This window comes from Oncorhynchus tshawytscha, linkage group LG28, assembly GCF_018296145.1.
Source record: "Oncorhynchus tshawytscha isolate Ot180627B linkage group LG28, Otsh_v2.0, whole genome shotgun sequence".
NCBI classification, from domain to species: domain Eukaryota; kingdom Metazoa; phylum Chordata; class Actinopteri; order Salmoniformes; family Salmonidae; genus Oncorhynchus; species Oncorhynchus tshawytscha.
In genome coordinates this window covers 6,332,703-6,346,416 of record NC_056456.1, presented here as the reverse complement: position 1 = coordinate 6,346,416, position 13,714 = coordinate 6,332,703, and the positions used below count along the sequence as shown (strand labels likewise).

Genomic DNA, 13,714 nt, shown 5'->3' with positions numbered 1-13,714 from the left:
CGCGGGTAACCATGGTTATCCGACCCAATGCAGGACTCTCTTCAAACCTACCACCACACACAACTGATATATAATTATTTTAATACATTTTCCAGACATTTTTGCATGAAATACATTTTGGATAATTTATGATGACTGTCACATGATCAGTGGCATGTCAAGAGGGTGGCCCAGGGTGGCCACTAACACTACTAACACAGAGGGGTGCTGTTTGCCTCACTCGGATGCTTCCTCCGGTGAAATAGATTCAGCCTCTTGCGAATTGAAAGAAAATTCTGAAACACTGATAGACACAAATGAGAAATCAATTGATAAGTTTGTTTCTTTTTTTATTGCTAACATTTTTGGGTAAGCCTGACTTTGGCATCCATAAATGCACATCACTTTGTAGGCTGAATGTCATTACACAGTGTTTGTAATAGATTCCATTCAAATGGCAGATGCTGGACTTATTTTGGAGTAAACAAACGTGCGCAGGTACCTACTTATCCTACTATTGAAGTGATTTGTTTGACAATCAGATTTAAACACCACGACATGTCTTTACTATAAAGCCTTGCATACATACTGTAGGAGGTCCCATTAAAAAAAATAGAGACCCAGGGCCTTCTGAGTGGCACAGCGGTCTAAGGCACTGATCAGTGCTAGAGGCATCGCTACAGATCCACGTTCGATCCCGGGCTGTGTCGCAGCCGGCCGCGACCGGGAGACCCATGAGGCGGCACATAATTAGCCCAGCGTCGTACCGGTTAGGGGAGGATATTCCCGACTGGGATGTCCTTGTTCCATCACGCTCTAGCAGGCACATCCACACATTGGTGCGGTTGGCTTCTGGGGTAAGCGAGCAGTGTATCAAGAAGCAGTGCGGCTTGGCGAGGTCGGGTTTTGGAGGATGCATGGCTCTCGACCTTCGCCTCTCCCGAGTCTGCACGGGAATTGCAGCGATGGGACAAGACTGTAACTACCAATTGGGGAGAAAAAAGGGTAGCAAAAAAATTAACAGAGACCCTCGAATGTCACGGTTTAATTTGCACATGTTGAATGGACCTTTTGAGTGAATTTTCTGCTGTATGTTAATACCCTTATATAAAATTCTGACCTTGAATGCATATAATGCATCAAGAGTTTTGGAATTGATTCATTTGAACAGGGAAATGTACCAAACCTAAGCTGAAGCATTTAATGCATTGATAATCATAATTAAATAGAACAAATCCACCTTGCATCGATTAAGGTTCAACATTTTATGCCCCCTCCCTACTCTTGGACTGTGCCTCACCTTGGCCACCTCATTCTAAATTGTCTGGACACGCCACTGCACATGATATAAGGTGCATCCCAAATGGCACCCAATTCCCTATGTTGTGTACTATTTTTGACCAGGTCCCATGGTCAAATGTAGTGCACTGTATAGGGAATAGGGTGCCATTTTTAATGCACACATATTTACTCTAAATGATTAAATGTATCCCTTCTTTCTTTGTATTATACCAGAGGCCTACGACCCAAGCGGAGTGGAGAAAGTGTAGAGCGACTGAGACGCCCATCATCTTTTTCCATCGGAGGTTTAGATCCCTCCAACACTGTGACCTGGCAGCCCACTAGAATGCCTTCATCTTATCCCAACACAGAAATGGCCTTCTTCTCCGACAAGAGCATTGTGTACACCCTCACCCTCGGCGTTGTTGAGTACTATGAGTACCAAGTGTCCCACTGCCAAAAGGGAGGTGTTAGCTTCCAACTAACCCCCCTCCTCCCCTTTACCTCCCCTCAACCCATCCTCTAATTGTGTTTCTACTAGGATGCGGCCCAAATGGCACCCTACTTCCTATGTAGTGCATGACTTTTGTAACCCTACTTCCAATGTAGTGCACTACTTTTGACCAGGGCCCTTTTTGACCAGGGCCCAGAAAGCAGTGCACTACATAGGGAATAGGGTGCCTTTTCAGACTGAATTCCTAGTCTTCTGGTAGTGGCTTGTCCTTTCTCCTTTCTTATTCTACCCTCCCAGATTCTTTTAATTGGCAGACATTATGCAATTCTGTCAAGCGTACAACAACTTAAAATATGTTGAAATTGAATACAGTTAGTTGACTCATCGTTAACATGCTGTATGATTCTGTTTGTTTATGGGCGAGCTGTTTAGATATAAATGTAAGTACTTATGTTTTACATAACGGATACATAGGGAGAATATTCATCATAAAAGCTGTTCCATTACATTCAGTGTCGATTACACCAAAATAGTTACATTGTACTGTTATTATGGAGAGTTGAGAAGAAATATATTATATTGGACGTCAATGTCTTTGGCTCGAGAACTGTTTTCTTTTTCAGATTAATCGATCAATCCATCAGTCTATTATTATTTTGATACACTGTGGCCTGTCTGTCTCGTCGCTTTCCCGCATAATCATAACCCATAAAGCTCTTCAATGAAGAGTCACTCTATACCTACCTATGTGGCATAATGGTAAATCAGTGATATGTATTCTGAGGCATTGGTTCTACATTATGGGGGGAAGGGAGTTGACTAGCCTGAGTGTCAGTATATTTGTGCTATCATGTCACTCATTGGCTTTCAGGGTTGGGATCAATTCCATTTCAATTCCAGTCTATTCAGAAAGTAAACAAAATGTTTTAAAAAATACATTTAAAAAAGTTTAAAATAATTTCAGTGTACTTCCTGAATTGACTGGAATTGAAAAGAAATTGACCCCAACCCTGTTGGATTGACAATGAGCATTGGACTTGTCAAGAGCACAAACAAATCTAGGACCAGGCTAGTAGTTGCCATCTGTATCCAGATGTGCATGTATAAGCTGGGTCAGGATATATAAGACCATTCTGGGTAGTTAACTTAAATGTTGTAAAAAATCTGGTGTATAGCTCAATTTCCCAGGTCATTTCAGTAAGCAATAATGGCATGGAGTGTGGCAGTTTGAGTTGTAAACAAGAATTATATGGACAAGATAGAGCAATATTGTCATACAAACAGCTGTGGCTTAGTCAGTGGAGCTGGGAACCATTGTCAGGAATCTCGTTGTATACGTACCCAAATGCCACCCTATTCCCTATATAGTGCAATACTTTTGACCAGAGCCCAATGAGTCATGGTCAAAAGTAGTGCACAAAATAGTCAATGGGGTGCCATTTGGGATGTAACACTTCCCGCAGCAAAATGGAAATGTGTCAGAGTATACTGGGTGTGGGTGGGTGCTTATTTCATTGAAAATATCAGTGGCCATACTTGTGTATCATGTGAAGAAACTATGGCTGTGTCTGAAATGGCACTATTCACTATATAGTGCACTACCTTCGACTAGGACCTATAGGGCTCTGGTAAAAAGTAGTGCACTATATAGGGAATATGGTGCCATTTCAGACGCAGCCTACATTTCACTGAATATTTATTTTTGTTATCATTGAATTGTTAATCAGTTTGCATAATGTACAAAATAAAGTATATTTTAAATATTTTAAGAGGTATTTTGTATTTAACCATTATGGTTTATTTCTGCATACTTTGATCACAAGTTGAAAGTATCATAGTGTCTGTACAGTACCATAATGAGAGTATATAATTTTCTAGTGCAAAAAAAAACATTTAAGAAAATAGATTGACATAAAGAAGGATGACCTTACAAGTAAAGCTGTCTGCCGTGTGCCTTGATCACACGGTTGTTCTGTGTAGTGACAAGATGAGGGTTTATCTTCTTTCTGAGTCTTGACTTGATGGGAAAATCTGGTTGTGCCATGAGTTCCTATTTGTAGTGCATTTTCACATGAAAAAACAGTTGAACATTTGATGTTGGGCATTCTTTATTATATTTGATCCATCGCAGCTGTGTTCTTATGTTTATGGTCAGCTGTGACCTGCAGTGTTGTGGTCAATTCCATTTGAATCCCGGAACATAATGCTCAATGCTGGTGTATGGAAAAATGTGGAATCAGAATCGTAGTTTCAGATCACTTCCGGAATTGACCCCAACTCCGCTGACCTGTCTTATTTTGTTTTTTTATGTCTTCCAAGCCAAGTCACATACTGTTGTTTTGTTGCTGATTCATAGCAACACGTTTACAAATTTAAAATAAATCCATTATTTTATTATTGCAACTTAACATTTCTTTATACATTGAGTGACGTTTGAGTTTCAGACAGCCGTCAATGATACAATGGTTAGGGAAGGATGTATAATGCATCGATAAAGGTGCACATTAATGTTGTTTTCCTATTTGTCAAAGGTGAATACATCTACTGCTCAATCCCAGTTTTATAACGTATACTTTAATGTAGCATTATTGCGGCTGTAGTATTTAATTGACTTAGAACTTGATGCTACGCTTAATATATCTGACCAACATATTTTTAAAAATGTAATAATCATGGCACCTAAGGCAATTGTGTGCATTACATTATTCTTAAGGCAATGCCAAATAATTACTAATTGCACACTGTTACATCATTTTAGGTGTTACAAACAACTTATTCAGGTTCTGCCACTTCTTAAGCCTGAAAGGTAGCAATGTTGACTGCATACTTATATAGTGACTGCCCTTCACTTACTTTTCTCTGACTGAGTCATTCAAAAATGAGGAGAACCGTGCAGTTAGTCCAACATAGTACAGGCTTCTTAAATGCACAACTCTCACACAAAACAACTATAGGCAGAGCAAGAGAACTCAGTAGTTTGTTGATCTGTTGAGTCCATTGATCAATATCATTGCTCAATATCACATGAAAAGCAACCAGGTGGATAGATTACCCACAGTTGTTGCCGGCCGCAGTTGGTCTGAACGAAGTACCATTTTCAAGACTTTTGCTTGATGATAATGAAGGCCTCAGTCTAAAGAAGGAAACTGCCCCTCAATCATGCCACTAAAATGGCCATTACAGAGCATAGCTAGGCCCGATGAATTGGCATGCCAGATGAAGCTAGAACTTAGTGTTATTTGACGTTTTGTACTGCAGGCTATGTGCAACATGAATAATTATGCACACTTGTTGTAATATTTTCTATTTTCATAAGAGATTTAATTAAGAGATTTTTGTACTCACTGACATTTTTTTCTTACATGAAATGCAAGAGAGAGGAGGATTCTTTTTTTGTTGTTGCATACAGTATATTTGCATTTGGTACTCTCCAGTAGTCAAAAAGAACGAAATGGCAACCATTATCTTTCAGAATTTTTTTACAAAACTATGCCAAGTATTTAAAGGCAATTTTTTGAGTAAAATCCAATGGAAAATCATTCATTTATTTTTAATTTTAAAGCATTTAATTTGCTTTGTATTGATGAATATGAGCATAATACATAGTCAAATGATTGTGCTACTGTTGTATGACACTGCACTCTGATTCATAAATAAACTCCTTGCATGAAGGTTGTCTTTGTGATCAATCAAACAGTTTTGTTCTAGAGTGTTAGTTTAGATACAGTATCGTGATGTCCTTTTGCCAAACATCAAAACGTTGTACTGTACGCTGTCACGTGCTATTCCCACCCGGAAGCGGGAACTATGGAATTTTCATCCCAAATTGTCCCACTCACTCTTTAACAGTGATGTTACTGCCCCACAAGCCAATGTTATCTCTAGAGACCTAAAATTCTTGTGTAAATGGTCAGCTGCTCGATTAAGTTCTGGGTCCATACGTTTTAAGAGAAGGGATCAAGAGATGCTAGAACGAGGAGCTCCACCCTCTCTCTTTGCAAGTTACGGGCTGAATGTTCCTCCTCTTTTGATATTCAAAAGATGCTAACACCTGTGAAATTGTGATATGTCCAAATAACCAGTGCTAATAAACCTAAACACCGGGACTACACTGCTCGTTAATCCCACACATCACGCTCCTTCCCCACAGATTATACTGTACCATTAATGATGTTTTACATAGATTTGTCCACGAGAGATTAACACTAGAGTGCTTCTTGTTAGTTCGTTTTTTGGGGCTGAGAGAGGAGATAGCTTTTCCTTCTAACGCAATAGTTTATCAAATATAATAATACTATATATAATACTAATAACTTCCAGAGTAATGTAGCAAATACAGCAGTTCAGTCAATAGTCAATCAAAGATATTCACTTCTAGTAACCCATAACAACAATTAATCTTGCTATCGGCAGTACACCTACAAACAGTAGCGGCATCGAACACCTTTAGTAAAGACCGACATACAGTACATTCAGAAAGTATTCAGACCTCTTGACTTTTTTCCATATTTTGTTACGTTATAGCCTTTTTCGAAAATGGATGAAATATTCTTCCCTCTCATCAATCTACATACAATACCCCATAATGATAAAGTAAAAACTGATTTTTAGAACTGTTTGATAAATTGAGCTCAGGTAAAATCCAAGCCATGAGGTCGAAGGAATTGTCTGTAGAGCTCCGAGACAGGATTGCGTCGAGGCACAGATCTGAGGAAGGGTACCAAAACATTTCTGCAGCATTGAAGGTCCCCAAGAACATGGTGGCCTTCATCATTCTTAAATGGAAGAAGTTTGGAAACACCAAGACCCTTCATAGAGCTGGCCGCCTGGCCTAACTGAGCAATCTGGGGAGAAGGGACTTGGTCAGGGAGGTGACCAAGAACCAGATGGTCCCTATGACAGAGCTCCAGAGTTCCCTATCGTGAAGAGATGGGAGAACCTTCCAGAAGGACAACCATCTCTGCAGCACTCCACCAATCAGACCTTTAAGGTAGAGTGGTCAGACAGAAGCCACTCAGTAAAAAGTACACGACAGCCCGCTTGGAGGCTGCCAAAAGGCACCTAAAAGACTCAGACCATGAGAAACAATATTTTCTGGTTGATGAAACCATGATTGAATTCTTTGGCCTGAATGCCAAGCGTCACTTCAGGAGGAAACCCGACACCATCCCTATGGTGAAGCATATGTTTTTCAGCGGCAGGCACTGGGAGACTAGTCAGGATCGAGGGAAAGATGAACGGAGCAAAGTACAGAGAGACCCTTGATAAAAACCTGCAGACCTGAAAATAGCTGGCAACAACGCTGCCAAGGTGTTTCCACAAAGTACTGAGTAAAGGGTCTGAATGCTTATGTAAATGTGATAATTACATTTTTTTATTTGTAATATATTTTCAAAAAAAATGCAAAACTTGTTTTGGTTTGTCATTATGGGGTATTGTGTGTAGATTGATGAGTGAAAAAAAACAATTGAATCCAAATGTGGAAAAATTCAAGGGGTCTGAATACTTTCTGAATATATATATATTTATTTATTTATTTTTAGATTTTTTTGAGCGAGAGACTACCTAAAAAAGTAAGTGAAAATGTCCAAATTATCCAATGGATTATGATAATTTTCTGGTACAAAAAGTGGATGTGCAAAAACAGAAGTTTGCATCCCCTATTTTTAATTGTTCCATGGCTCAGGTGGCCAAGTAAAGGCAAGGCTGTTTGGATCATCTTAGTCTGTTTCTGATTGAATAGCCATGCTGGTGGATGGTAACGTTCAAATAAAACTCAGCCCTGAAACGTAGGCTGAAAACAATTAGTATGTCTTGTCATAGGAAAAGACTGCATTCACACAGATTTGCACAAAGTGGGCAGTTTAGATTTTTCACTTCAAGACCAAATATATCATACTTTGACTAAAATTATGACTTATTGACTTAAATCGTTGCGCAATATCATGGGTAGGTTCTGGCCATTGTCTTTCAGCTTGAAAAAGTGACTCTTGCTATATATTTTCAAATAGATTTAAGTCACAACTGTAACTCGGCCACTCAGGAAAAGTCACTCTCTTCTTGGTAAGCAACTCCAGTATAGATTTGGCCTTGTGTTTTAGGTTATTATCCTGCTGAAAGATGAATTAATCTCCAAGTGTCTGGTAGAAAGCAGACTGGACCAGGTTTTCCTCTAGGATTTTGTCTGTGCTATTTCTCTTTTTATCCTGAAAAACTCTGCAGTCCTTAACAATTACAAGCATACCCATAACATCAATAAAACTTAATTTGTCACATGCGCCAAATACAACCTTACCGTGAAATGCTTACTTACAAGCCCTTAACCAACAGTGCAGTTCAAGAAGAGTGAAGAAAATATTTACCAATTAAAACTAAAGTAAAAAATACTAAAAAGTAACACAACGAAATACAGAGTCAATGGCAATGGGGGTACAGGTTAGTCAAGGTCATTTGTACATGTAGGTAGGGGTGAAATGACTATGCATAGATAATAAACAGCGAGTAGCAGCAGTGTAGAAAACAAATGGTGGGGGGGTCAATGTAAATAGTCCGGTGGCCATTTGATTAATTGTTCAGCAGTCTTATGGCTTGGGGGTAGAAGCTGTTAAGGAGGCTTTTGGTCCTAGACTTGGCCCTCCGGTACTGCTTGCCGTAGATCTACTTCAGCTCTGATTGTTTATGCTTCACCGGTCTGTGTAGAGTACGGGCTGAGTAGTGTGTCAATGCATTAGAATCCTACTCTGATGCGTTCTGCCTACAACAAAATCTCTTGCATAGTTATTTTTGTTTCAGCATGTTGCATTGAAAGTTGCTAATGTTGCATTGATTAGATCACAATTGCCACAGTAAAGGGAAACGTTGATAGTGTTAACAGGAAAACAGTTGTCACTAACCTTTTCTGAGTCAAGATCACTTTGAGTCAAAATGCAAGCATGATTTAAAAAAAGTTGCTGATGTTGCGTTGATTAGATCACAATTGCCCCAGTAAATGGAAACATTGATAGTGTTAACAGTTGTCACCAACCTTTTCTGAGTCAAGATATGGCTTATAAAAGTGTTGAATACAAAGTGTTGACAATGCAGAGTAAGCATCTCTTTGCTGTATTTGTTGACAGTCTCTCTCCAGTCATGGTTTTGAACATTTTGAAATGTCACAGTATCAACTTTGCTGTAGCTTTCTTTTATGCCTGCTATGTTACAGCAGACACGTCATCTGAGCCATCCGATTGGCCAGCGGTAAGCCTATAGTGCACTTGATTTGCTCTCTAGGCCCACCGGGAAGGCAGAGGTTTTACCTTCAGACACATGAAATGGTTCAGAATGGCAACAGTTTGTCTACCCAGCGCTAAATTTGTTGGTGACCACTGCTCTAGAAAGTTGAGTGAAGTTCAATCTCATGCTCTGTGGGCTGCTTTTTCTGTGTGGCAGTCCAGGGGGAGCTGCACGCATGCAATTTAGAGAGAACATTGCTTGTATGACTCTTTCATGACACAGGTTTCCAGAACAATAAAGCAAGTTAATTCCATAAACAGGCATAAAAAAATCCCAGATCAATCAATCAATCTTCCTTCAGCAGACGACAGTTTCTTCTAGCAAGCTCAGAGTCCCACCTCTCCCAAAATTCCTGCCTCTTTTATACCCTAATCCTCATCTTCTGCTAACTCATCGTGGCTAACACCTGGCCAGATTACACATTCAGTGGCTGACACCTAATGCGGCCATTTCTCAAAAGGTGCTTTTTCAGCACTCACTAGCCCCCACATTTTCTCGTTGACAGGATGCCTCCTCCTAGAAGCTCTGACCTGGTGATTTCCAGGGCAAGCTAGCACCCTTAGTACACTCCATTTTTAAAACATTTATTTTTAAACATGAACCTTTCTTACTCCACTCAATTCCAATTTCACTCCAACCTAATTTATTACTCCCAATACATCCTAAACATCCAACATTTTAAGCACTTCAACATTATAACATTTCATCATTATAACATCTCATTATCAACCTCCTAAGGCCTTGTCCTTGAAGCCTAATAAACATAGTCTATATGCATCACACTGTAACGGCATTCAGAGGTGGAAGAAGGATCGGACCAAAGCGCAGCGTGGTTAGTGTTCATCTTTTTAATAAGAAACTGACCACTTAAAAAATACAAAACAACAAAGTCACAACCGAAACAGTTCTATCTGGTGCAGACGGACAAAGACTGAAAACAACCACCCATAGAACATGAAGGAAAACAGGCTACCTAAATATGGTTCTCAATCAGGGACAAGGATTGACAGCTGCCTCTGATTGAGAACCATATCAGGCCAAACACAGAAATAGAAAATCATAGAAAAACTAACATAGACAACCCACCCAACTCATGCCCTGACCATACTAAAACAAAAGACAAAACAAAGGAACTAAGGTCAGAACGTGACACACACAGTACCTTAAAGCAAACAACATTGTTAACCATTACTGAAATTACTTTAATCACCCTTAAATATATCCCACTGTATACTAACATTTAACATATTTAACCTTTAAATATTATTTTAATAAAAAATAAAAAAAATCATATTTTTCTTCTTCTCTTTAATCAACTTCAATTCTCTCTTAATGTTCCTTCTTCTTTGTGCTCCAGGTGTGAAAGTGAAACATATGAGTGTGTGCGTGGGTGTATGCAAGTGGGACCTTACAACCCAGGACCTGTGTCACAGACAACTGGGCCTTAGCCTACTGCTCTTGACACAGGACATAAAGTGAATTACTTTGCTTAATTTTTTGCAGTATTACTTTAGTGCCTTGTTGCAAAAGGATGCATGTTTTTAAATAAGCTTCCTTCTTTTCACTCTGTCAATTAGGTTAGTAATTGTGGAGTAACTACAATGTTGTTGATCCATCCTCAGTGTTCTCCTATCACAGCCATTAAACTGTGTAACTGTTTTAAAATCACCATTGGCCTCATGGTGAAATCCCTGAGCGGTTTCCTTCCTCTCCGGCAACTGAGTTAGGAAGGTGACTGCGTGTATTGACACACCATCTAAAGTGTAATTAATAACAACCATGTTTAAAGGGATATTCAATGTATGCTTTTTTCTTATTTTTACCCATCTACCACTAGCTACCCTTCTTTGTGAGGCATTGGAAAACCTCCCTGGTCTTTGTGGTTGAATCTGTGTATGAAATGCATTACTCGACTGAGGGACCTTACAGATAAATGTATGTGTCTGGTACAGAGATGAGGTAGTCATTCAAAAAATAATAATAACAGTATTAATGCACACAGAGTGAGTCCGTGCAACTTTGTATGTGACATGTTATGCACATTTTTACTTCTGAACTTATTTAGGCTTGCCATAACAAAGGGGTTGAATACTTATTGACTCAACGCATTTCATATTTACATTTTTTATTAATTTGTAAACATTTCTAAAAACAGAATTCCACTTTGACATTATGGGATATTGTGTGTAAGCCAGTGACAAAACAAATCTAGATGTAATCCATTTAAAATTTAGGCTGTAACACAACAAAATGTGAAAAAAGTAATGGGGTGTGAATACTTTTTGAATGCGCTGTAGATTTGCTCACCTCCGGTGTCTTCTCTACTCTGTCCTCTTGCCTCTCTTATAAAAGGTCACAGTTAATCAAGGAGAATCGGCAAGGAGAGTAAACATGGATGGGAAAGCCCTTGCTTGAAATGAGACGGTCCTTCTCCACTTGCACGTCATTAGGACAATGATGTTTACAGGGGTGGATGCCAAAATAAATGTGTAAAGTGATGTTAGTTGTGCAAGACATTTCATAGATAAAACATAGCATATTGTTTTTTTTAAACTTGTGCATGTTTTTCTCCTCTGACAAAAAAGACGATTCAAAGGGGGTATATTTTGTATTTGTATTTATTATAGACCCCCATTAGCTGCTGCCAAAACAGCAGTTACTCTTCCTGGGGTCCAGCAAAATTAAGGCAGTTTATACCATTTTAAAAACATTACAATACATTCACAGATTTCACAACACACTGTGTGCCCTCAGGCCCCTACTCCACCACTACCACATATCTACAACACACTGTGTGCCCTCAGGCCCCTACTCCACCACTACCACATATCTACAACACACTGTGTGCCCTCAGGCCCCTACTCCACCACTACCACATATCTACAACACACTGTGTGCCCTCAGGCCCCTACTCCACCACTACCACATATCTACAACACACTGTGTGCCCTCAGGCCCCTACTCCACCACTACCATATATCTACAACACACTGAGGGCCCTCAGGCCCCTACTCCACCACTACCACATATCTACAGTACTAAATCCATGTGTATGTATAGTGCGTATGTTATTGTGTGTGTGTGTGTGTGTGTGTGTGTGTGTGTGTGTGTGTGTGTGTGTGTGTGTGTGTGTGTGTGTGTGTGTGTGTGTGTGTATGCATGTGTCTGTGCCAATGTTTGTGTTGCTTCACAGACCCCTCTGTTCCATAAGGTGTTTTTTTAAATCTGTTTTTTAAATCAAATTTTACTGCTGGCATGAGTTACTTGATGTGGAATAGAGTTCCATGTAGTCATGGCTCTATGTAGTACTGTGTGCCTCCCATAGTCTGTTCTGGACTTGGGAACTGTGAAGAAACCTCTTGTGGCTTGTCTTGTGGGGTATTCATGGGTGTCTGAGTTGTGTGCCAGTAGTTTAGACAGACAGCTCGGTGCATTCAACATGTCAATACCTCTCGTAAGTAAAAGTAGCTATGATGTCAATCTCTGAGATTGACAAGCATATGATTAACATATGCATGTACATTCAAGGGCCAGCCGTGCTGCCCTGTTCTGAGCCAATTGCAATTTTCCTAAGTCCTTTTTTGTGGCACATGACCACACGACTGAACAGTAGTCAAGGTGCGACAAAACTAGGACCTGTAGGACCTGCCTTGTTGATAGTGTTGTTAAGAAGGCAGAGCATTGCTTTAGTACAGTATAGACAGACTTCTCCCCATTTTAGCTACTACTGCATCAGTATGTTTTTACCATGACAGTTTACAATCTAGGGTTACTCCAAGCAGTTTAGTCATCTCAACTTGCTCAATTTCCACATGATTTATTACAAGATTTAGTTGAGGTTTAGGGTTTAGTGAGTGTTTTGTTCAAATACAATGCATTTAGTTTAAAAAATATTTAGGGCTAACTCATTCCTTGCTACCCACTCTGGGTGTGGCATATTTCAAAACACTTCCACGGTAGGATACACATAAGTATCAAAAGGGTTTTCTAGTTTAGGTAAAAGTATGTCCTCAGTCCTCAGTACTCTCTCCTCTGTGACCCGGAAACCAATAAGTGGTCGAGGATTGTGTCAATTTGTTAGTAGGCAAACAGAAGTGTCCTCCCTTCCTCAATAGCCACCGTTCATCGAGGATATTGATGTGTATCCTACCGTGGAAGAGTTTTGAAATCTGCCACACCCTCTTTGAATCAGCTTTTGTTTTATCAGAAGAGAAAAACATGCACACGTTAAATGCATTATGGTATGTTAATTGCTTAATTAACTCAGGAACTACACCTGTGTGGAGCACCTGCTTTCAGTATTCTTTGTATCCCTCATTTACTCTGGTGTTTCCTTTATTTTGGCAGTGACTTACAATGTGTTATAAGTTTACCTTTCCGTTGGTCAGCACCTCTGTGTCTATTAAGGGGTGTGAGTCAGCTTATGCTTTGTATTGTTCTGCCGAGCACAGAGTTGGGGTCAACTCAAATTGTTGAAAAAATTAAATAGCTTATTCTTTTCAGTTTATTGAGAAGTAATTGAAAAATACATGCAATTCTTTTCAATTATTGAATTATTGCGTTTACTTCCTGAATTGACTGCATTCAAGAAACACCTCATGTGTCTGCTATGCTGCACTCCTTTGTGTTATAGATCTATGGTGTTAGTTAGCTCTGCTCTTCCCAGCATGGTGAAAGTGGAGCCCTGTGTGTGTAGACTGCTGGAGCTGCAGTGGTAGACTAGATTGT

At 39.6% G+C, this 13,714-nt stretch overlaps 1 protein-coding gene across 1 annotated transcript in view; it reads left to right on the top strand.

Annotated features, from left to right (window-relative positions):
* Nucleotides 1-5,385, top strand: part of LOC112226561 (junctional protein associated with coronary artery disease-like) — a 32,049-nt gene extending 26,664 nt beyond the window's left edge. The window contains exon 4 of the mRNA XM_024390960.2: nucleotides 1,495-5,385. Coding sequence (XP_024246728.1) covers nucleotides 1,495-1,529 — 35 coding nt within the window. The 3' untranslated portion in view covers nucleotides 1,530-5,385. The remainder of the gene's footprint in view (nucleotides 1-1,494) is intronic.
* The last annotated feature ends 8,329 nt before the right edge of the window (nucleotides 5,386-13,714 follow it).